The sequence below is a fragment of the Schistocerca piceifrons genome, chromosome 2, assembly GCF_021461385.2.
Source record: "Schistocerca piceifrons isolate TAMUIC-IGC-003096 chromosome 2, iqSchPice1.1, whole genome shotgun sequence".
Classification (NCBI taxonomy): domain Eukaryota; kingdom Metazoa; phylum Arthropoda; class Insecta; order Orthoptera; family Acrididae; genus Schistocerca; species Schistocerca piceifrons.
The window spans coordinates 745,181,329-745,205,083 of NC_060139.1; the positions used below are offsets into that span (position 1 = coordinate 745,181,329).

At 44.7% G+C, this 23,755-nt stretch overlaps 1 protein-coding gene across 4 annotated transcripts in view; it reads left to right on the top strand.

Annotated features, from left to right (window-relative positions):
- LOC124777424 (ras-like GTP-binding protein RhoL) overlaps positions 1 to 23,755 on the top strand; it is a 325,071-nt gene that overhangs the window by 73,761 nt on the left and 227,555 nt on the right. The window contains exon 1 of one of the 4 annotated variants that reach the window (XM_047252821.1): positions 7,839 to 8,021. The exons of 2 other annotated variants lie outside the window; for them this stretch is intronic. In XM_047252821.1, the coding sequence (XP_047108777.1) occupies positions 8,019 to 8,021 (3 nt within the window). In that variant the 5' untranslated portion in view covers positions 7,839 to 8,018. Of the gene's footprint in view, positions 1 to 7,838; positions 8,022 to 23,755 lie in introns of those variants that run through there. One more of the 4 variants, XM_047252822.1, reaches the window with a different exon arrangement.

Genomic DNA, 23,755 nt, shown 5'->3' on the forward strand with positions numbered 1-23,755 from the left:
TTAGTATTCTGTAAATCATTAGCAGGCTTCCCTTTAGCAGTGCAACACTGATACCATGTAACAAATTTCCAATAGTTCTAGGGTAGGCTTTCGTTGGGTGCATAAGTCCCAGTGATAAATCAAAGGCTTAAAGTATAAGAGAAAACTTAAATTAGGTGCATGTTTTTAAAACTAGACGTACAATCTGACATTTTTTCAGATATTTGCTTAAAATATAAAGATCATTTCAGAGTTATACTATGCACCACTAACAACTGGCGTCTCCACGCTTAGGGGTTAAAATGTCATCCAGACTACCAATAATCAGCCTAACGGCCATGAGAAATTTGTATTTGAGGCGAGTATCGTTCGTTTTCGATTAATCTCAAATGCAACCACTATAAACGTGCATCCCATCTGTAACGGTCCTAGGGGTGTCTTGCCCAACAGCCACTTGACTGTGGCGTTTGCATTCACTATAAAATAGAAGCTTGAGGTGTGCTAGCTGCAAGAATATAATAAAAGTATATTATAATTGCTACATTAATCCAGAATTTATCGTATTCTGAATCTGGGCTGAAATGATTGAAGTTATCGTTTACAAAATTTATTCTGAAATAGTTAATATCTTTCCATTGCACACTAAGATAAGAAATAAAACAATAATATGTCCATTTTACTCCTGATTATTTCACGGGCACTTTTCTGGGTTTTCTGGGCTTTGAGACAACACTGGCAGGCTGTCTGTAACATGTGTTCACTCTCCCTTTTTTTAAATTTATTTTATTTTAGTCATAAGTCTTCCCGCTGGTTTGATGCGGCTCGCCACGTAAGTCCCTCGTGTGCCAACCTCTTCATCTCAGAGTAGCATATGCATCCAACATACTCAATTATTTATTCGATATATTCCAATCTCCGTCTTTCCCTACAGTTTTCTTGCACTATAGATCCCTCAAGTACAGTAAAAATTGTTCCTTGATGTCTGTACACATGTACTATCATCCTATCCCTTCTTCCTGTCAATATTTTCAACATGTTCCTCTCCTCACAGATTCTGCCTAGAACCATCTCAATTCCTACCAGCGTCCACCTAATTTTCAACAGTCTCCTATACTACTACATGTTGCTCAGTTTCCCACAGCCACAGTCTATGGTTCACTTGCGTACTGTACAGTGATCCACACATGCATTCCCAGTAAACTTCCTTTAGACAGAAACGCATTCTTTGTCCGTGAAAGCCCGCTTTTTATATCCTCTTGTTTCGTCCGTCATGTGCTGTTTTACTTCCAAGGTAGCAGAGTACCTTCACTTGTCACTCTTCTTCGTGGTCCCCAGTAATGACGTTAAGTTTGCCGCTAATCTCATTTCCAGCCGTCCTCATTACTTTCTTCTCCCTTCAATTTATATTCAATACATTTTTCATGCTCATCAGACTGTTCATTTCCTTCAACAGGTCATCTCTTTCAACAGGTCTCTTTCACTGAAGATAGCAATGTCATTAGCCAATCTTATCGTTGATATTCCTTCTCCCTGAATTTTAAACACATTCCTGGTGCAGTGTCTCGCGCTCCCGTGCGCCCTGTCCAGCGTTGAGACGGAGTGTCACTGAGAAACTGACGTACGTTGTTGTGCCGGTGTGGTTGAGGTCCATCCTGTGGGAAAATGAAGTCATCGGAGTCCTCCTGAAGTTGTGGAAAAAGCCAGTTCTGCAGCATTTGAAGATACCTCAACACTGGATAGGGCACACGGGACTCCGAGACATTGCCTTGCATTCTTGCCCTCCAAGATTGCCAGACATGGGTCCAAGCGATTTTTTCTTGTGGGGATATGTGGAGGAAAGTGTGTTCATTTCCCCTTTACCTCGTGCTATAGAAGTGAAGAACAGCACATCAGCCGAAATAACTTGTGTAAAAGCAGATACAGTGTGTAAAGTTTATGGAGAGTTTAGCTATCGTCGAGATGTTGTTCATGCTCTCGCTGGTAGACACACAGAGAATTTGCAATAGCGAGAATGTTGTTCCAAATTTTGCTAAGGTTATGCATCACATCGATTCTGCAGCAGCTAAGAGAATCAAGAAACGAGCCAGCCTCGCATTGGTACGTGAGAGAGTGCAATTCACCCGCCGGAGCCTTGAGTTTATCTCACAGGAATTACTCAAACTACATTTGCAACTGGCTAGTAAGTTCACTTCTTGTTCCTGGGATTGGATTGATGGTGTCACCTGGGTGTCAGCTGATTCCGCCCATAAGAAGGCTACGGGACGTCAAACAGCTAAGTTCTCACGTCTCCTTGACAAACCATCTCTGCAGACTGTCATCAATTTGAGTGGCATGGTGTTGAGTGATGATGCGGTCTCGGTTTTGCAGAAAGGTCTCAACTTCGCTCCCACCCCCAAGTTCACTCCGGTCGCAGAAATTGTTAGTGCTGTTGAACAGGTTGCAGCTCGACTTCCGCCAGAATCAGCCGAGGAAATACATCATGAAACTTGTCGTGCGTTGACGAAATCCAAGCCGATGAAGTCAAATATCAGCAGTAAAGAGAGGGCGGCCATTCGTGATCTGAGGGAGCGCTCTGAAATTGTTGTCTTACCGGCTGACAAAGGCCATGCTACAGCTGTTGTCTCCCATAAGGACTACACTGATAAGATGCAGAGCCTGCTAAATGACGATTCCTACCGGAAGATCAGCGTTGACCCTACAAAGAAGGTGGAGAACAAGACGAGGGCGCTTCTCAAGGACGCAGATTTACCGGAGGGTGACGCTAAGAAATTGTTACCCCAAGGTCCGGTACCGCCTAGACTATATGGACTCCCGAAGGTTCACAAAGAGGGGGTACCATTACGCCCCATTGTCAGCAACATCAGGGCACCTACATATTTGTTGGCCAAATACCTGACGGGGATATTAAGTCCTTATGTGGGTAAATGCCCTCATCGCATCCGTAATTCCGTGGATTTTGTTAAACGCCTTGATAGCTTCAGGTTGGATGAGTCAGATATCATGGTGAGTTTTGACGTCGTTTCCTTGTTTACGAGGGTACCCCTGCGAGAGTCACTAGAATTGATTAGTCAGAAGTTTGACGAGAAGACCACTGAACTTTTTAGGCATGTCTTGACTTCCACGTATTTTCTTTTTAATGGAGAATACTACGAACAAACGGAGGGAGTCGCCATGGGTAGCCCACTCTCACCGGTGGTAGCGAATTTGTACATGGAGAACTTCGAGGAGGAAGCCCTGTCGTCATCCGTATGGAAACCTACTTGCTTTTTCCGTTACGTGGACGACACGTTCGTCATCTGGCCACATGGTATGGATAAACTCCTTGACTTCCTTACACATCTAAACTCCATACACCCCAACATCAAATTCACTATGGAGACTGAAACGGAGGGTAAATTACCTTCCTTGACGTCTTGATCAAGAGAAGGGCTGACGGCACCCTAGGTCATGGGGTGTATCGGAAGACTACGCACACTGATCTGTATTTGCACGCAGACAGCTGCCACCACCCTTCACAGAGGAATGGGGTACTTAAAACTCTAGTACATAGGGCGCGCACCATCTCTGACGCAGAGAGTCTACCCCAGGAATTGGAAAATCTGAGAACTGTATTTCGAAAAAATGGGTACTCAGAGTGGCAGATTCAACGTGCTCTCCGCCCAACCACTGCAGCACAACCTGTTGAGATGGATAAAGTCACGAGGGATGAGGTAGGCACTGCATTTATTCCATACACAGGCGCACTCTCGGGGAAAATCGCCCGCATTCTGAAGAAACACCGGGTCGGAACTGTGTTTTGTCCTCCAAATAAAACTCGTGCACTGGTGGGGAGCGCCAAAGATGACCTCCGTTTGAGGAAGACCGGCGTATACCAGATTCCATGTCAATGTGGCAAGTCGTATATTGGTCAGACGATGCGTACCGTCGAGGATCGATGCCGTGAATACCAGAGGCACACTCGACTGATGTATCCGAGCAAGTCGGCGGTCGCTGAACATTGTTTGTCGGAAAATCACGCCATGGAGTATGACCGCACGAGGATTCTGGTACAGACGCCGAGATACTGGGACAGCATTGTTAGAGAGGCCATCGAAATTCGCACCAATGACGACCTCATAAACCGTGACTGTGGCTATAATCTTAGCAAGGCTTGGGAACCAGCGATCGGGTCAATCAAGAGTAAATCGAGCAAACGTATAGTTGTGACGACCACGGCGGACAGAGCCATCACACCGACGTCATCTCAGACGCCGCCGCAATCTGTTCCACCGCGCGACCGTGGCGCGGGGCGCGGACGGCGGAGGGAGCGCGCCGCGGGCGGAGGGTATTTAAATCGGCCGCCGCCGCGACCGAACCCAGTTCCCTCTGAGCAGCCATAGCGTACGGAGCTCCGTACCAGCACGTTCACAGGAGCTCAGTCCGTCAGTTCACCTGATGATGGCGACATGTTTGATCGCCGAAATATTGTGCCCGTTGGACACTATAGGCCGGCAGCACACCCGTGGATATTTTGATTAAAATTTTAAGATTTTGTGATAATTTTTTAATTCGTTCCATATTTGTAATATGTTTTTATCGATAAATATGGACTTTTGAAATGACGTCGTTCTTTCTTAAAAACACTGTATACTCGTATATACCACAGTGCGTAAATTGAACTGTAAGGACGAAAGTCTTTATGTCTCTCTTATACCCTTTCTAACCCGAGCACTTCGCTTTTGATATAGCTTACTCTTTGTTCCTGTACATACTGTATGTTACCTGTCTTTCCCTATAACTTAAACCTAATTCCCTAAGAATCAGAACATCTTGTATCATTTTACATTATCAAACGCTTTTTCTAGCTCGACAAATGCTATGAACGAGGTATCCACCAATCAATAACAGCAACTATCCAAACGAAAAACAGGATAAAGAAGATATACGATGATCATAAAACTATGTTGTTGTTGCTGCGGTCCTTATACCGAAGACTGGTTTAATGCAGCTCTCAACCCTAGTCTCTCCTGTGCAAGCTTATTCATCTCTGCATAACTACTGCAACCTACATCAATTTTAACTTCTTTACTGTATTCAAGCCTTGGTCACCCTCTAGAATTTTTATTTCCCAATCTCTCTCCATTGCCAAAGTAACGGCCTGTTGATGCCTCAGGATGTAGGCTATAAACCTATCTCTTCTTTTAGTCAAGTAGTGCATACATTTGCTTTTTCCTCAGTTCGATTCAGTACGTACTCATTACTTATGCAATCTACTCATCTAATCTTCAACATTTCCCTGTAGCGCCACAGTTGACGAGCTGTTTGTCGCCGACGTTTGACTTGTTGGCTCCATGTAGTTCCGAGAAATACCTTCAGAAAACACTTCCTAACATTTAAATTTATATTCAATATCAACAAAAATTTTTTTCTTTATCAGAAATGATTTTCGCGCAATTGCCAATCTGCATTTTATATCCGCTCTACTTCGGCCATTGTCACTTAATTCGCTGCCCAAAACTCATCCACTACTTTTAGTGTCTCATTTTCTAATCTAATTCTCTCAACTTCAACTGATCAGGCGGCTACATTCAATTATCCTTTTTTAAAATTTTTTTTATCCATTCCGTACGACTACTCTTCCAAAGAAATTGCCGTCTCTGAAAGAATTATAGTGTCGTAGGCCTGTGTGTCCTCGGGAAATTAACGGCTGTAGTTTACCCTTCCTTACAGCCGTTCGCAGTACCAAGATAGTAAGGCCATATTGTCTAATTTTAGTTAATCATCCTGATTGTCTCCCCTGCAACTACTGAAAAGGCTGCTAACCCTCTTCAGGAACCGTATTAATCTGGTCTCTTCAAAAATGCTCCTCCGATGTGGTTATACCTAAGGTATCGCTGAATCTATCGTTGAGACACGCAGGACATCCCACCGAGGCAAGGCCCATGTTTCACACGGATAAATTATTCTATAACCTGTAATAAATTCTGTCCGACGACAAAGAATTAACCCTTACCTAAGTTGATATTTATACGATACATTCTTCAGTAATGTTAATGCTCCAAACATACCTGGTGTTTATAATTAAAATGCAGCTACTCACAGAGATCCTGTGTGGGCTGTAATAACTGTATGACAGCGAAACTTGGGCCGCGCGGAGTGGCCGCCAGGTTTGAGGCGCCATGCCACGGATTGCGCAGCCCCTCCCGCCGGAGGTTCGAGTCCTCCATCGGGCATACGTGTCTGTGTTGTTCTTAGCATGAGTTAGTTTGCGTTAGTTTAAGTAATGAGTAAGTCTAGGGACCGATGACCTCAGCAGTTGGTCCCTTAGGAATTCACACATATACACGCGCGCGCAGCGAAACGTGGTAGGTATTCTAATTGCGTTAATGCGGAGCCGGTTTATGTTGGAAAAAACTAGATCCAAATTGGGCCACCAGGTGCAAATCTGATGCAGTGAATGCAAGAAAGACCTGTAGAAATATTACCATACGTCATAAATTAGGTATGGGACTTGGAAGAAACGATCAAACGATCGAACAAGTGAGAAAGGCATATTGTTGACTTTATTGTCAAACGCCGGTTAGACAATTTGTTTAATATGAGTACCGGAGACGTCGACGAGATGCTGCTTCCGTAAAATGCCGTGATCAACGGTCACCCACAGTAGTTCAAACGGAATCTGAGCTACGTGTTCCTGGATACTGGCCTTCTGATCAAGTAGAACACTGGTGCCGCGCGGGTTTAGCCGAGCGGTCATAGGCGCTGCAGTCATGGACTGTGCGGCTGATCCCGGCGGAGGGTCGAGTCCTCCCTCGGGCATGGATGTGTGTGTTTGTCCTTAGGATAATTTAGGTTAAGTAGTGTGTAAGCTTAGGGACTGATGACCTTAGCAGTTAAGTCCCATACGATTTCACACACATTTGAACATTTTTTTGAACGCTGGTAAAAGAGTTCTTTTATATATCACCGTAACCAAAGCTCACACGGACATAGATCAGGTGATCTTGCAGGCCATGCATCTGGAAAACCTCTGGATATAACACGTTTGTGAAGGGATGCATTAACCAGATCTTGCACTTCAAATGGTTCTAAGCACTGTGGGACTTAACATCTGAGGTCATCAGTCCCCTAGACTTAGAACTACTTAAACCTAACTAACCTAAAGACATCACACACATCCATGCCCGAGGCAGGATTCGAACCTGCGGCCGTAGCAGCTGCACGGTTCCAGATTGAAGCGCCTAGAACCGTTCTGCCACAGCGGCCACTGGACGAAAACAGTGCTTTCCACACAGTTGCGCTCTTCCAAGGCAGGAATCACAGAATACTGCACAGAGAGGTCTCGATAACGTGCAGACGACACGGTGGACCTAACAGACCCTCTGGGAGTATTCTCGTCTAACAATAAAGGCGCTTGTGAATCCACATTACACAGACACATATTGCTAGTGACAGCACGCTCTTCGTGCATAACACACGGCTTAAAGGTGTCCCAAATTCGGCAGTTCTGTGTACTCATTGCACCCTGTAAATGTGCCACCTCACTCCACCGAGTACTGCCCAACAGCTCACGCTGCAACTTCCGTGAGTAGCTGCTCTTTAATTATAACTACCAGGTGCATTTAAAAAGTCGTAGGATTCCAGTTCAGAAGATTTTTAAAAAATATAGGAGGGTAGGAGGACCAACTGCTGGTCTCACAGAGATGAGAAAATGTCGGAAGCTGCAGCGCAAAGTCTCGGGCGTCGCCCTTTTGAAGGCGAGTGACATAATAGCATCGGCAGGCGGCTCGCGGCTTGTGGCTTGTGGCGATCCGGCTGACAGACACCTGCTACCGAGCCGCGCATGCGCGCAGGCGACCGCCGGCTGCGGCCTGCCCACACCTCGCGCGCAGTAGCCTGTAGCCTCCGGAGCGGCGCAGTAGGGCTGTCGACGCTCCCGCGGGTCGCAAGTGGCCGGACACATTCCACAGCGATACGGTGCGGCGCGCTAATTGGCCTATCGTGACAGCCGCTCCCATTACGTCATGCTCGTGTAGCCTCCGCCTACAGTGCAAAGCGACATGGTAAGTTTTTCGACACTCGTGCGTGTTAATCTGTGAACTGTTATCCGGCAGAAAGAAGTGCAGCAAAGGCGTCATATGAAAGAGCCTACCGTACGTCATTTGTCGATGAGCCAATACGATTCTTGGTGAAACCGAATACTGTACACGGCAAAATAAGCGTGGAATTTTAGAAACTATGTTCGAATTTTATGTGTGTTTAGAACAGCAGAGTCAGTCACTTTTGTTTTCTGTTGTTTTGTTGTTTATTAACATAATTTTCACGTGTGTAAATAACCGGTTTTCAGCTAACGCATGCGTTGATGCATAAATTCCTGTAGCAGATCGTGCTAATAACCGTTCAACCGCGAGAAAAGGGGAAGTGCGGGCAGCTGGTGATCTGAGCTAATGTTGACGAGAAAAAAAAACAGGTAAAAGAAAAGGATACATATCTGTGCATTTAAGTGAAACAATGACGCGTAGGTTTCTGAAGTCTATCTGTTTTTACTTTCCTCGCATGTGTTCAGATTTTTAATACCACTTCATTTTTCTCTGATGGAAAGAAATGGTTCAAATGGGTCTGAGCACTACGGGACTTAACGTCTGAGGTCATCAGTCCCCTAGATTTAGAACTACTTGAACCTGACTAACTTAAGGACATCACACATTGCAAGATTCGAACCTGCGACTGTAGCAGCAGCGTGGTTCCGGACTGAAGTGTGATCGAAAGGCAATGTACTTGTTGAACATAAGTTGTATCAAAGGTTGCTTCACTCGTCCGAAAATGAGTTGTTATCCACTCCAAACTAGTCATATTTTTTTAAAATAAACAATATAGGAAATTTAAAAAAATATATTTTACAGTCATGACGTTCTGTAGAAATCCAAAATGGGTGAAATTGTGCTCTTATTACAATATTATTTTCCTAAACTTGAAGTCATGAAGTATTTTATGCTGGTGGTGCCCCACATCTCGTAAATATTTGAGTATGTAGAGTGCATTCGACACAAGAGGCTGAAACTTGAATATGACGTTCTGCTGGCATTGTTTAACTATATTAACGCATTTTACTATTAACTGTACTCAATGACACAGGAGAATTTATGGTACCGTAATAAGAACGAAATGTGATTTCCTCAAAGGTTAAATTCTGTTTTTCTTTTTAATTTGCTATAAAGTTTCTGTTTTGTTTCATTTGCAATAAAATTTGAATCAGTATACAAGTGTACGCCACAATTCATTCTGTAGCACTCTGAATACTAACGAAAAGTTCTGAATACGCTGCCTCTGGGTCACCCGTGAAATGCAATTTGAGCGGGTGACCGGGTTCTTGGAAATGTTTGTCGATTTCCATTAGAGAAACTGCGGTTTATGGAGAATTTCACGTCTTATTACAGCCAAACCGGGATAAATGCAGCAGCGTTCAATATTATCGGTAGTTCTCCGCGCTGTTCTGCACGCTTTGTTCTCAGTGACCAGCGAAGTAAAGCAAACGCTAAATAGTGGAAGCATAATACATTGTTAATGAGAGGCAATTTCAGAAGCGTAAGTACTCATTGTATATTGCACCATCAGGTAGTGGCTAACTAAACGGAAAAGAAACAATTCAAACTACGCGCATTAAAACGATTTTCTGCAGACAATATCTTTAGCTTGGTAGTGAGCTGAGGCCGCACATTCGTTAACAAACTAGACCTGCATTCGGGAGGAGCAGGGTTTAGACTTCTGTATATTTCCTGGTAACACTTAAAGTGAACGCTGAGATGGTTCCTACGGTGAGGCCGCGCCAGATTACCCTCCATCTTTGTCCAACCCGTCGTTTCTAGCGACATCTAATCTCCCTTCCGTTCTTCCTGTAGTCTGGTTGCAATCCCATTTCACCGAGGTCTTTGTCTCTTGTATTCAGTCACTACATACGTGAAGGGACACCTGATTTGCATACTTTGATCCAAGGAAACATCTATCAGCAATGCAAAATGACTGGGGAGCTAGTTTCAGGAAGGAAAGTGTTTGGTGTCTCGAGTAGCACAATCCTGATGAATATCTGTGACGTGTTAACCAGTCAACAGACTGTTGAGAGCAGTAATATTTAATTACAATTGGAATGTCGCTGATGCATATTTCACGGCACAAGAAGATACATTCTTTACTGTTGCTGTAGCATGTCCACACTTAGAATCCGTGTCATCAGGGAAACCAGTTGAGAACATCTCAAGTAGCCTACGGCATAAGACGTTCACAATATTAACTGGAGTAGTAACTTGCATCGATTTGTCGATGCATTTTACTTTCTTAAAAAAAGTAAAACTTAAGTTGCATGGATTACAGTCAATAATCGTCTACCTGATACCCTCTGCATCTTGGGTGAAACCTAACCACAGAACGGAGACAAAAGCTATCGGCCTGTCAATTAGTATTTTAGATAAAGAATGCGATTAATTTTCGGCACTTCCTTTTTAAGGCAAAACTTCGTCCAACTTTCGCCTAGTTGCTAAAATTTTGTAAGTAAAGAACTGACTCTAAGAGGTAAGAACACATACACACTTACATTCATCGGGCAGAAAACGTTTTCCAGACACAGACTGCTTTAAATGTGGAATTGAAGTCAGACCTTATGATGAACGGAATGGATGTTCCAACAAGACGTGGTTAAGTCCCTCAGCTATCAGCTCTCCATAGAACCTTCGTAACAAGCAGAATAGTCCCAAGAATTGTTTCTTTTGCAAGAGAGCCGTCTTCTCACAAACTGTTCACTTATTTCCTCCAGCAGACTTCCGTAATATTCACCAGTCATTAATTTACTCTTTCCGAGGTAATCGATAAGAAGGATTAGTACGATTACAAGAGCATTCAAGCTACGGCAGGTTGTGTGAATCATAACACTTCACCACACTGGCTGTCATTGAATGGATCAAAAGTTCCCTGTATTCTGTTTCTGATATTGCGTGGTTTCAACTGAGGAGGCATTGCACTTATACATTTAAAACTGATTTCACAGCCGAAACTGTTATGTAATAGAAAGAGAGTAAAGCCCTAACACATCCAGTGCACCCATTTACATCATCGCCTCACAGCCAGAACTTTCCTGTAATAGAAAGAATATAAAGTTTTACATCTACTGGTAGTCAACGTGATAAAATATTATCCATACAATAGGAAGAACCTGATTTGCAAAGGAAACGGTGGCCATTACGCTCGCAGCATGTAACAACGACGTCGCCTTGTTGTAACCGGAGCTTCTGTCTTCCAGCTGCTGCTTCGACTAATGGCTCGTTTCTGGCGTGAAGTTATGGATGGACACCTCATCCACACTCAGAAATCAACATACGAATAACGACAGGAAAATTAAGTGACATAGCGTTTACACAACTGCTTTTCGTGATCATATGACAAAACTGCAACGGTCTTGTAGAAAGTTTCCTCATCCCTAATTTTTTCTGCATCGTCCAACACACGACAGCGCACTTTCTCGTTGTTTTCATCAGCTGTGGGCCGTAATTTATATTAATCATCTCCGAGAAAAATACTATACCGAACACCGTTCCATCTTTCAAAGAAACAAACACGACTAGTTTGAAAATTTGAATGAACTACACTATTACGAAGATCAAATTGACATCTTAACTTCAGTTACTACGCAACATATAACCAAATAACAAAACTAAATTTCTGTGAAAGCTTTATGAACGATGAGTGGCTCATTTGTTACAAAGAACCAAAAGCATATGCGAATACGTATATTGTGGCAATGTTTGTAAAGTGTCCAGTGTCGTTGTTTTAGATAAGACATCACTTCGCGATAGAAACGAAAGATATATCAATGCAGTCGGTGCTCCTGCACCAAAATATGGGAAATCAATTCCATCTGCCTGTGTCGTTACAAGGTATTTTTGTACTGAATACGTTACAAAGGGATCAAAACCAGCTGACAAACACTACGCCAATCTTCTGGCGACTGTGGATTCTGAAAGTTAAAAATCCTTTTTCATCGGGGCATGCAGCTGCCAAAAACAGCCCTCTGCAAATAGGAAACGGTTTTTTTTTAACGCTGCCTTGTCGTAGAAGACACAGAATTGATTATTCACCTCGTCCTCCCTCGCGCCAAATTCCAAGTGGCGCAGGGTCAAACAGGCGGGCACATCAGTTGGAAAAACAGCCAAGACTTTTAAAACAATGCTTGAATTCGATACAGGTAAAATGTGAATGACTGATATATTTCATTTGAACTTGCGTTACCTAAAAATCATATTTTGTAATACTGGTAATGCGCTATTTTTAAAACTGAACCACAGATTTTTTCCAATGACATGAATCTCAACTTTCGTTCTTTTTTGTAAAATGTGGTTGGTCATAGAGGGTGTTTAACGAAACTGAAATATATTCCTACAGGAGGTACTAATGATCAAAACTAGAGGAAAAGTTCATACAGCTGGCTCCATTTGGAATGCGTCGTACACATTGGTGACACGTGCCTGTAACGTCTGCACAATGTCGTTGGGTTTGACACACACCAATGCGTTTAAATGTCTCCATAGAAATTTTGTGATAATTTTCTATGGGACCAAACTGCTGAGGTCATCGGTCCCTAGGCTTACAGACCACATGGCTATCCCCTTAGAAATCCAGCGGGTCCGGTGAACGGGGCAGACCACGCTACTGGGCCACCTAAACCAGTGAGTCGCCCATGCAACGTCGCACAATCCGTAAAAAACGAAGTGGTGTCCCGTCGCACAGAAACCGCTGTCGCTGTCTTTCTACAAGGATAAACTTCTCCAGTAGCGCTGGTAATTCGTCACACAGAAACCGGCGATACACAGATCTGTTTGGTAAATTGTTTGACCATATGAGTCTGTCACCGACAGTTCCTGCTCTTACATTGATGCGTATTGTGGCAGTTTACCAAACTATCTCTTGCGAATCCTGCCTCATTTACAAATAAAAGCCGCGCGGAGTGGCCGCGTGGTTAGAGGCGCCAAGTCACGGATTGCGTGGCCCCTCCCGCCTGAGGTTCGAGTCCTCCCTCGGACCTGGGTGTGTCTGTTGTCCTTAGCGTAAGTTAGTTTAATTAGTTTAAATAATGCGTAAGTCTAGGTTCAAATGGCTCTGAGCACTATGGGACTTAACTTCTGAGGTCATCAGTCCCCTAGAATTTAGAACTACTTAAACCTAACTAACCTAAGGACATCACACGCATCCATGCCCGAGGCACGATTCGTACCTGCGACCGTAGAAGTCGCGCGGTTCCAGACGGTAAGTCTAGGGAACGATGACCTCAGCAGTTTGGTCCCATTGGAATTCACATGCATTTGAACATTTACAAGTAAAATTCAGACTGTGGAATGCCGAAGTTCAATGGCTCCTAAGTCAAGAGACAGCGGTTACCGGACATATAACTATAGAAACTATTGTTGTAGTTTGAGCAGTAATACCTTTAGCACTATGTGAGTCTTTTTAATCACTGTTTATCATGTTGAATAATTTGAATTCAGTTCTTTTGAGTTTTTATTCTTATCATTATAAATGATAAAACATATGCAGTTGAGTAATAAACCTTAATAGTTACTAGAATGAAATTTTCACGCTGGAGTAAAGTGTGCGCTAATATGAAACTTTCCGGTAGATTAAGACTGTGTGCCGAACCGAGACTCGAAATTGGGATCTTTGTCCTTCTTGGGCAAGTGCTCTATCGACTGAGCTCGCAAAGGACGACTCACGACCTGTCCTGACAGCTTTACTTCAGCCACTACCTCATCGCCTTCCTTCCAAACTTCGCAAGAGCTTCTAATGATTTTCGTGTATGCAGCCGGATCCCGTCGACATTTTGCCACGATATATCGGCCCAGAGACATCCGGCCATCTTCAGGTGAGTAGATAACTACTAAATTGCTCATGTTCATTCATGGCATTTATGCCGAATCTCGCTCATGCGAAATATGCTGGCGTCTTTCGGCGCGCGCTTCAGGTTAACACATTCGCGGAACATCCGAGTTGTATGTGCTGCCCTCGGTGGTGGAAGTGAGAGATGGTCTAATCACTGAATATCGAATGACCCCGTCGATGAGCACATTTCGCATGAGCGAGATTCGGCATAAATACCGTGAATGCACCTGGGCTCTTCAGTAGTTGTCTGTTCACATGAAGATGGCCGGACGTCTCAGGGCCGGAATACCGAGGCAGAAAGTCAGCGGGATCCGGCTGCCCATCCTAATTATTTGAAGAAGAAATTCGCCAGGAAAATTTAAGAAGTTACATCTTCACAGAAGCTCTCCTGCAAAACTTAAGGGATTAGCACATCAGGAAGAAAGGACGTTGCGGAGACGTGGCTTAGCCGTGTGAGGGTGGGTCGTGAGTCGTGCTTTGGTAGCTCAGTCGGTAGAGCACTTTCCCGCGAAAGGTAAAGGTTCCGAGTTTGAGTCTCAGTCCGGCACACAGTTTTAAACAGCCAGGAAGTTTCACCTTAAAAGTTGAGCATAGATTTTTAATTCGAAAGTTGCTCTGAAATGTTGTTTTTGTGAGTTAATTGTCACAAAACGTGACAAGACGTTCAGCCTATGGGTTCACAACGCTTTCAGCCTATAGGTTTGCAGATGCTAAGTGCGACCCTGGCCACCGGCCGTTGTGGTCGAGAGGTTCTAGGCGCTTCAGTCTGGAACCGCGCGACCGCTACGGTCGCAGGTTCGAATCCTGCCTCGGGCATGGATGTGTGTGAAGTCCTTAGGTTAGTTAGGTTTAAGTAGTTCTAAGTTCTAGGGGACTGATGACCTCAGATGCTAAGTCCCATAGTGCTCAGAGCCATTTTTGAACGACCCTGGCCATCGAGAAACCTAATCTTAGCAATCCAGAGACGAGACAGATATTGCTGCTGACAGCAGACAGTGGCAGTAGCACAGCGGAAGCGGGCAGACAGGCAGTAATTAGCCTCGAGCGGGCAGGTTCCAGTGCGGTAGCGCAGAGGCCGCCATTGTCCGGCCGACTGGCTGTGCCGTCCACCGTCGCTATCAGTAGGGGAGGCAAGGCGAGGCGAGGCGAGGCGCGCCTTATCGCCAGCTGGCGGCGGCAGCGGAGGCGACGCTCCACGGCGTACTGCCGCGCCCGACTTCTCCTCCCGCAGCGACGTTACGCTACCGATGGCCGTATTGTCCAGTCAGCAAGCTGTGAAAATGTGAGAACCTGTGACGAACCCCAGTCTTCTCAGTTCAACCGACCTGCGTGGCGCCATACTAAACTCCTTCCTATGCAAGAGCACAGGGTTCAAATGGCTCTGAGCACTATGAGACTTAACTTCTCGGGTCATCAGTCCCCTAGAACTTCGAACTACTTAAACCTAACTAACCTAAAGACATCACACACACTCATGCCCGAGGCAGGATTCGAACCTGCGAACATAGCGGTCATGCGGTTCCAGACTGTAGCGCCTAGGGCCGCTCGGCCACCCCAGCCGCCAAGAGCACAGGGGATCAAGTTCTCGTCCAACCATCGACATTCCAATTTTTCGAGTTTTCCCCGAATCTTTTAATGAGAGACGTCCACGAAATTGTCCGCCCCAATAGCTGAATGGTCAGGGTAACGGACTGTCGTCCTAAGGGGCCCGGGTTCGATTCCCTGCTTGGTCGGGGATTTTCTCCGCTCAGGGACTGGGTGTTGTGTTGTCTTCATCATCATTCCATCCCCATCTAGCGTGTAGGTCGCCCAATGTAGTAAGACTGCACCAAGGCGGCCGGACCTGCCCCGTACGGGGCTTCCCGGCCAATGACGCCAAACGCTCGTTTCCATTTTTTCACGAAATTCACCGAAAATGTCGATTTTCAATTTATTTTTTATTTATTAGCGGAACTCATGGACAACAAGTACCCAAACCCGACTCCGTCGCCGAGGTCGCCAACTCACGCTTATGTTATTTTTGCTGCCAGTATTTGGCACGCAAGGGGAGGAGAGGTGATGCCGTTAAAGTTTCTGATTACCAGACTTTGCCCTACTGTCCGGGCTTGCTGGAGGAAGTAAAATTTTTCCTTATATAGTAGTGATTTTAGATGCAAGATTTATACAAAAATACACTGAAGAGCCAAATAAAGTGGCACGGCTGTCCAATATCGTGTAGGGTGCCCGCGAGCACGCAGAAGCACCGCAACACGACGTGGCATGGAGACGACTAATGTCTGAAGTAGTGCTGGAGGGAACTGACATCATGAATCCTGTAGGAAAGTTCATAAATCCGTAGGAGTATGAGGGGGTGGAGATCTCTTCTGAACAGCACGCTGCAAGGCATCCCAGATATGCTCAATAATGTTCACGTCTGAGAAGTCTGGTGGCCAGCGGAGGTGTTTCAAATCAGAAGAGTGTTCCTGGAGTCACTCTGTAGCAATTCTGGACGTGTGTGGTGTTGCATTGTCCTGCTGGAGTTGACCAAGTCCGTCGGAATGCGCAATGGGCATAAATGGATGCAGCTGATCAGACAGGATGTTTACGTGCGTGTTACCTCTCTGAGTCGTATCAAGATACATCAGGACTCCCATATCACGCCCCATGCCATTACAGAGCCTCCACCAGCTTGAACAGTCCCTTGCTGACATGCAGGGTCCATAGTTTCATGAGGTTGTCTCCATACCCGTACATATCCATCCGCTCGATACAATTTGAAACGAGACTCGTCCGACCAGACAACATGTTCCACTCATCAATAGTACAATGTCGGTGTTGACGGGCCGAGGGGAGCCGTAGAGCTTTGTCTCGTACAGAAATCAAGGTTACACGAATGGGCCTTCGGCTCCGAAAGCCCATATCGAAGACGTTTCGTTGAATGGTTCGCAAGCTGAAACTTGTTGATGGCCCAGCATTGAAATCTACAGCAATTTGCTGCACTTCTGTCACGTTCAAGGAATCTCTACAGTCGTCTTTTTCCGGCCGTAGCGATGTCGGAGATTTGATGTTTTGCGGGATTCCTGATATTCACAGTACACTCGTGAAATGGTAGTACGGGAAAATCCCCACTTCATCGCTACCGCGGAGATGCTGTGTCCTATCGCTGCTGCGTCCACTATAACACCACGTTCAAACTCACTTAAATCTTGATAATCTGCCATTGTAGCAGCAGTAAAGATCTAACAACTGCGCCAGACACTTGTTATCTTATACGGGCTTTGCCGACCGCAGCGCCGTATTCTGCCTCTTTACATATCTCTGTTTTTGAATATGCATGCCTATACTAGTTTCTTTGGCGCCTTAGTGTATGTAACCGTTTTCAAAACATACTTTGTGCACTTCTCTTCATTTTATGGACTAAAATAACTAATTACGAAATAGTGTCCTTTGTAATAAATAGTAAAATGACCATTCAGTAATCACCATGTAAAATAACAACATTGAGTTACACAGTGGAATATACCAAAACCAACCACATCCGTGTATTCTGTTGGTCACGGGCTGCTGCGCACTGCTACAATGACTTGCTGACGTTTTCATAATGATACCCAACAGTAGGCAGCACTTGCACATAAGGAAACGTTAGAAATTCACAAACGTGTAACTCAGGTTTCCATTGGGAAAAAATACTTCTGGTGCAGCTAGGACACAATAAAATTTAATGTGCACAATTCTAGTCACAGGGCCTGAAAGGGTTAACGACAGTGCAGCCACACCGCATACCGCTCAGTTTTATATTTCATATTTCTCAACAATGTAGGTCACAAACAAAACAAATTTTCAGTATTTTTTAACAAGTTTTGGAGCAGGGGAGACTTAATTTTTATCTGGTACAAACTGTCAGCATACGGACAGATTCGGACAATTTCACCAAATTTCGCACTCACGTCGTCACGTAATAGTAATTTATTTAGTCCCATAAACGAAACAAGGTCTTTCGCACAAATATTTCTATCGAAATATTGTAGCACTCTTGCAACCTCATTATAGAGACTTGGAAACTCTTCCTCAGGAATGCAGTGCAGACGCCCTGGGCAGTTCTAACGTAAAAACCTTGCAGGTTAGTCAGTTACGTTTGCGTATGCACAGGGGCTCTTTCAACTGAAATGGCAACGATCTCAGAAAGAGCTTGTAAACAGACGTACGATCGACAGTGTACTCAAAATCTTTATAAAACTACCCTTGTAATTTTTTCAAGTCCACAGTGAATTCTTCAAACGTCGCGCTTTCTGTAACGCCACGGAGCTTAGGGAACTGGACTGTCTTTGTAAGAATACGTCCCTTCTACAACGCAATTTTCCTTCTAATTGTATCGCCATCAAATCAGAAAGAAGTTATCTTCCAACGTCATACTGCGAGCAGTGTGCTGCCAATTCCACCTAGAATGCGAAATCTGCAATCCATTCGGGACGTTCTAATTTTCGTTCTTGCACCTCCTTTTCCGTCATAAATTCAACAATAGCTAGTTTTAAATCGAAAAATGGTTCTACTCATGCCCCCTTGACTTAACCATCGAACTTTGCACTAACATATAATCTGTCCCTACTTTTTGTTCAGTTCCATTGAAAACGGTTGCAATAGACAATGGAATAATGCGTGCGTCTTCAGAAATTTTACTGTTCGTACCACCGATTTCTTCACGTGCTCCGGGCCTGCAAATTTAGCACAAAGTGCTTTTTTATGTATAGAACAAAGAATCCCGTTTGTAGATTGTTGTAATTTTTTGCTCTTTTTTTTTAGATCTTACGGGACCAAACTGCTGAGGTCATCGGTCCCTAAGCTTACAGACTAGCTAATCTAACTTAAACTAACTTACGCTAAGGACACACACACCCATGCCCGAGGGAGGATTCGAGCCTCCTACGGAGGGAGCCGCGCGGACCGTAACAAGACGCCTCAGAGCTCTTTCATTGCCACCTATAATTTTTTGCTCTTTCATTGTCAACTAAATCTTTAAATTCTTTCTGTATACAGGGTGGCGCAGATGGATCGGGTGGTTTTGAAGTGGACTGTACGTCTGGAGGGGGGGAGCCAGGTGTTCGGCGACTTCGTCCTGTGGTGGGGGGGGACGGGAAGTTTCAGTTGCAGGCTGGCAGTCAGTCGCGATGGCTACGTGGTCTGTTGAGCATCGTGTTTTCGCAGTGGAAGAGTTCATACGCAATAACGAGTCAATTGTTGCTGTGACGCGTGCCTTTCGCCGGCGTTTCAACATCCCACCTGGCGGTAGTGTTCCTAAGCGAGTTACAATATTGAGTTGGGTGCATAATTTCCGCACTACTGGTTCATGTGCTCCAAAATGGACGCCTAGACCGCCAACAATAACAACGCCTGAGAACGTGGAGCGTGTGAGACGCGATGTCACTGCGAGCCCACGTCGATCAACGAGACGTCGTGCTCAAGCTCTTGGAATGTCACGTCGGAGCCTTCAAAGGATTCTTAACGAAGAACTGAAATTCCACCCCTATAAAATCCTGTTGGTACAGAAGATTCTCCCAACAGACCATCTTCAAAGGCTTCAGTTTAGCCAACAGATGTTGGAGTTATTGGAAGATGTAAACCTGATTATCATGATGTCTGACGAGGCTCACTTTCACATTAACGGATACGTAAACAAGCAAAATTGCCGTTACTGGGCCGACACTAACCCAAGAGATCTACACCAACGGCCTCTCCATAGTGACAAAGTGACGGTTTGGTGTGGGGTTTCTAAGGTAGGGATAATTGGTCCTTACTTTTTTGAAAATGAAAGGGAGCAGGCGGTTACTGTTAATTCGCAGCGTTATGTGAACATGATTGAAGATTTTCTTCTCCCACAACTTGAAGAGAACAATTACGACATGGGCAATATGTGGTTCCAACAAGACGGGGCAACTGCACATACCGCTAGGATATCAATGCAAGCTGTACGCGCTCTGTTCCCTGGCCGTTTGATTTCCCGTAATGGAGATGTCCATTGGCCCCCTCGCTCACCGGACCTCACGGTATGTGACTTTTTCTTATGGGGCTATTTAAAAGCAAGGGTCTACATGAACAAACCCCGGACCATTCAGGAGTTGAAGGCAGCAATTCACACCGAAATCACATCAATTCCTGGTGATGTGCTTGAGCGGGCAATGCGGAACGTTAAGGACCGACTCCAAGAATGCGTCGCTCGAGAAGGAGGGCATTTGATGGATGTAATTTTTAAAAACTAACATTACTATTTTTTTGTTAATAAACTTCCATTGTAACTACACGTTTTGCACTTTATTTCAATCCAATACCTTTACAATTGACAGTTTGACAAGTATTTTAAAACCACCCGATCCATCTGCGCCACCCTGTACTATTGTAATGTCGTTTCATAGCAAATATGCAGTACTTGTCGCTTATGCGAATTGAGCATCCTCATCCCTCTCTTGTTTCATTCCCATTCATTTTAAAGGACTGTGACGATAAATCGCTAGACTACCTCTTTTTGTGCAAATAGCTACTGGAACTGTGAACATCCTTCATACCACGGACGAACAGCGAAAGTTAAACAGCGCTGGCAGCACGATTCTGCCGAATTCAGAGAGTTGTGCAGACCGAAAAATGCCCCTGATGTAAAATGAAAACGAGCTCTCCTTCCAGACCGTGAAGGCCCAAGGGCTGTCTACGGGTCGCCGTGTCGTCATCTGCCTTGCGGCGTCATGCGGATGGGGTATGGAGCAGCATGTGTTCAGCACACCGCTCTCCTGGCCATTTTGCAGACTTTCCAGACCGTGGAGCGGCTACTACGCGCTCGAGTAGCTCCTACATTGGCATCACGAGGCTGAGTGCGCCCGTTACCAGTCCTCTCACTGAGGAAAAATCCCTGGCATTACTGGGAATCGAACCCAGGTTCTCTGCATGGCAGCCATCGACGCTGAGCACTGAGAATGTACAACGGGTAGAAGGAGTCAATTCCCTTTACTGCATGTCTATGGTCACAAATTTTTTGTCGTCAGACTACCGGTTTCGGTCTGTAATGACCGTCTTCTGATCTGTTTTACAAAAGAAATCTCATAATATGTTGTAAACAGATCTGGAAAAAATGGTTCAAATGGCTCTAAGCACGATGGGACTTAACATCTGAGGTCGTCCCCTAGACTTAGAGCTACGGAAACCTAACTAACCTATGGACATCACACTCATCCATGCCCGAGGCAGGCTTCGAACCTGCGATCGCAGCAGCCGCGTGGTTCCGGACTGAAGCGCCTAGAAACGCTCGGCCATCGCGGCTGGCTCACAGATCTGAAGATCGTAATTATAGACCGAAACCGGTAGTCTGATAACGAAACCTTTGTGACCATAGACTTGTAGTAAAGGAGATTTATTTTATATTCGAGTCACTGTTCAACGGGCGACCATGTCGCAGCTTGTGAGGCTAGAAGGAATTGTTTGTAATGTGAACAATTGACAAGCAGACTCCGTGTACATTAGCTCGCGATACAAGACATTAGTCACCTAGCCACTCCCTTAAAACAACACATTGATCGCTTTGAAGTGGAACAGAAATGGTACTAGGACCTCATGGGCCTCTCCACTGCTGGTGAAGTGGTATGATGTGTCAGTCGCTTTAAGGCAGTCATTGCAGTGAGACGGGCACAGGCGTGAGAGCACTAAGGGGTTGACGTGATTGGACGTGCCCATGCCCGCCCCTATCATGAAGTTAACCGATTTCTCAACGTGGACTGTCCAAAGTCTCTACAACGAAATAATGCACCACCGTCACCCATCTAACACCGCTCAGAAGCAGTGATAGTAAGAAATCCTAACCGATAGGGACCGGAGACGAGTCTTACTCCTTGTCAACGACAGTCTATTTCAATCCCGACAGGAATTGCTGCTATCAGTGATTGCAAGCCCATCTGAACCAGTTTCCGAGTGGACTGCGAACTCCGTGCACTGGGCATTAGGATTCGAGTATTTCGCAGAAGGCCATTGCTCACCTCGGCACACAAGGCTGCACTCAAACAACATAGCAACTGGAAGCCGACGAGTTGCGGTTTTGCCTTTTTTTCCCAAATGATGCAAGTCGCAGGCACTCCGATGGCCGAATGATGGATTTAATCCTCGTTGTGTGAAGGGTGTAGTCCGGAAAATTGTGGTTCTGCGAGTTTTTTGGGAGTATGTTTCGACCATGTTTTGGGCTCACTCGTACAGGTTACCGTGAACATCAACCATAGCGTTCATTTTAACATTTTCGACTACCAAGTTTTACCAATTCTTGTACATCTTTATGACGAATATGCAGTGGAGACTCCGTCATCCTAGATGACTAATAGCATGTTCACAGGCCTCCTCGTTTGAGGAACAGTCAGGTATTATAAGGGTAACTCGACTGGTCCATTCGTCATCTGCCCCTTCAGACCAAGGAATGTCGCGGTGGGTTTCGAGTGGCTTAGCAACAGCCACAGTGGAGAGCGTTATCGACAGCGTTCCACCATATTCAGGTGGTTGCCAAACTGCCACAAGAAATGGTTCATTTCCAGTTCTGTTTGGATCCGCAATGAATTACGTACATTTCATACACAGCGTTAGCCAAACAGTACCGGTTACTTTCACACAAGATACGACCCGGCGTCATCAGTCTACAGTAGATAAGTTCACTCTGTATGAGGCCGAACTTTTTAAAGGCAGCGAATTATCGTTGCGACTGGTTTTGTAGAGGAGTAAATACCGGGTGATCAAAAAGTCAGTATACATTTGAAAACTTAATAAACCACGGAATAATGTAGATAGAGAGTTAAAAATTGACACACATGCTTGGAATGACATGGGGTTTTATTAGAACCAAAAAAAGGAAAAAGAAACAAATTATTGCTAGTGCGTGAAAGATCTCTTGTGAGCGTCGTTTGGTGATGATCGTGTGCTCAGCCGCCACTTTCGTCATGCTTGGCCTCCGAGGTCCCCAAACCTCAGTCCGTGCGATTATTGGCTTTGGGGTTACCTGAAGTCGCAAGTGTATCGTGATCGACCGACATCTCTAGGTATGCTGAAAGACAACATCCGACGCCAATGCCTCACCATAACTCCGGATATGCTTTACAGTGCTGTTCACAACATTATTCCTCGACTACAGCTATTGTTGAGGACTGATGGTGGACATATTGAGCATTTCCTGTGAAGAACATCATCTTTGCTTTGTCTTATTTTGTTATGCTAATAATTGCTATTCTTATCAGATGAAACGCCATCTGTCGGACATTTTTTGAACGTTTGTATTTTTTTGGTTCTAATGAAACCCCATGTCATTCCAAGCATGTGTATCAATTTGTACCTCTCTATCTACATTATTCCGTGATTTATTCTAATTTATACTGGCTTTTTGATCACCTGGTATAAGCCCATAATATGAAGTGGTGGAGTAGCGAAGTGATCGAGCTAAAATTGCATTATTATTTTTATTTAACCAATTGGTTCAAATGCAGTCTTTTGTGTTAGCAGTGTAGCCATAAGTGAAAAAAATCAGTTAACAAGTAATTTTATTCGTTTTATTAGCTATACGCCCATGCTTCGCAGCGAAAATTAAGCAAGGGCCTTTGCATGCCGTCGCTTTTGAGGGTTCCGTATCTAAATCGGTGGAAACGAAACCCTTATAGGATCACTTTGTCAGTGAATTCGTTTTTCCTAGCCAATAAGTCGAATATAAATGAGACCTATCGAAAGAAGCAAAGAAATTTCGTTAAGTTTTTAATACACAAAGCTAAATCAGTAAATCCGTATATCCTAGTAAACAAAAAAAGCCATCTATTGGTCCTTTGTCTTACTACACCTTCACTAAGGTCACATCCGAACTGCTAAGCTAAGAAGGCTTCTAAAACTTTAAATTACG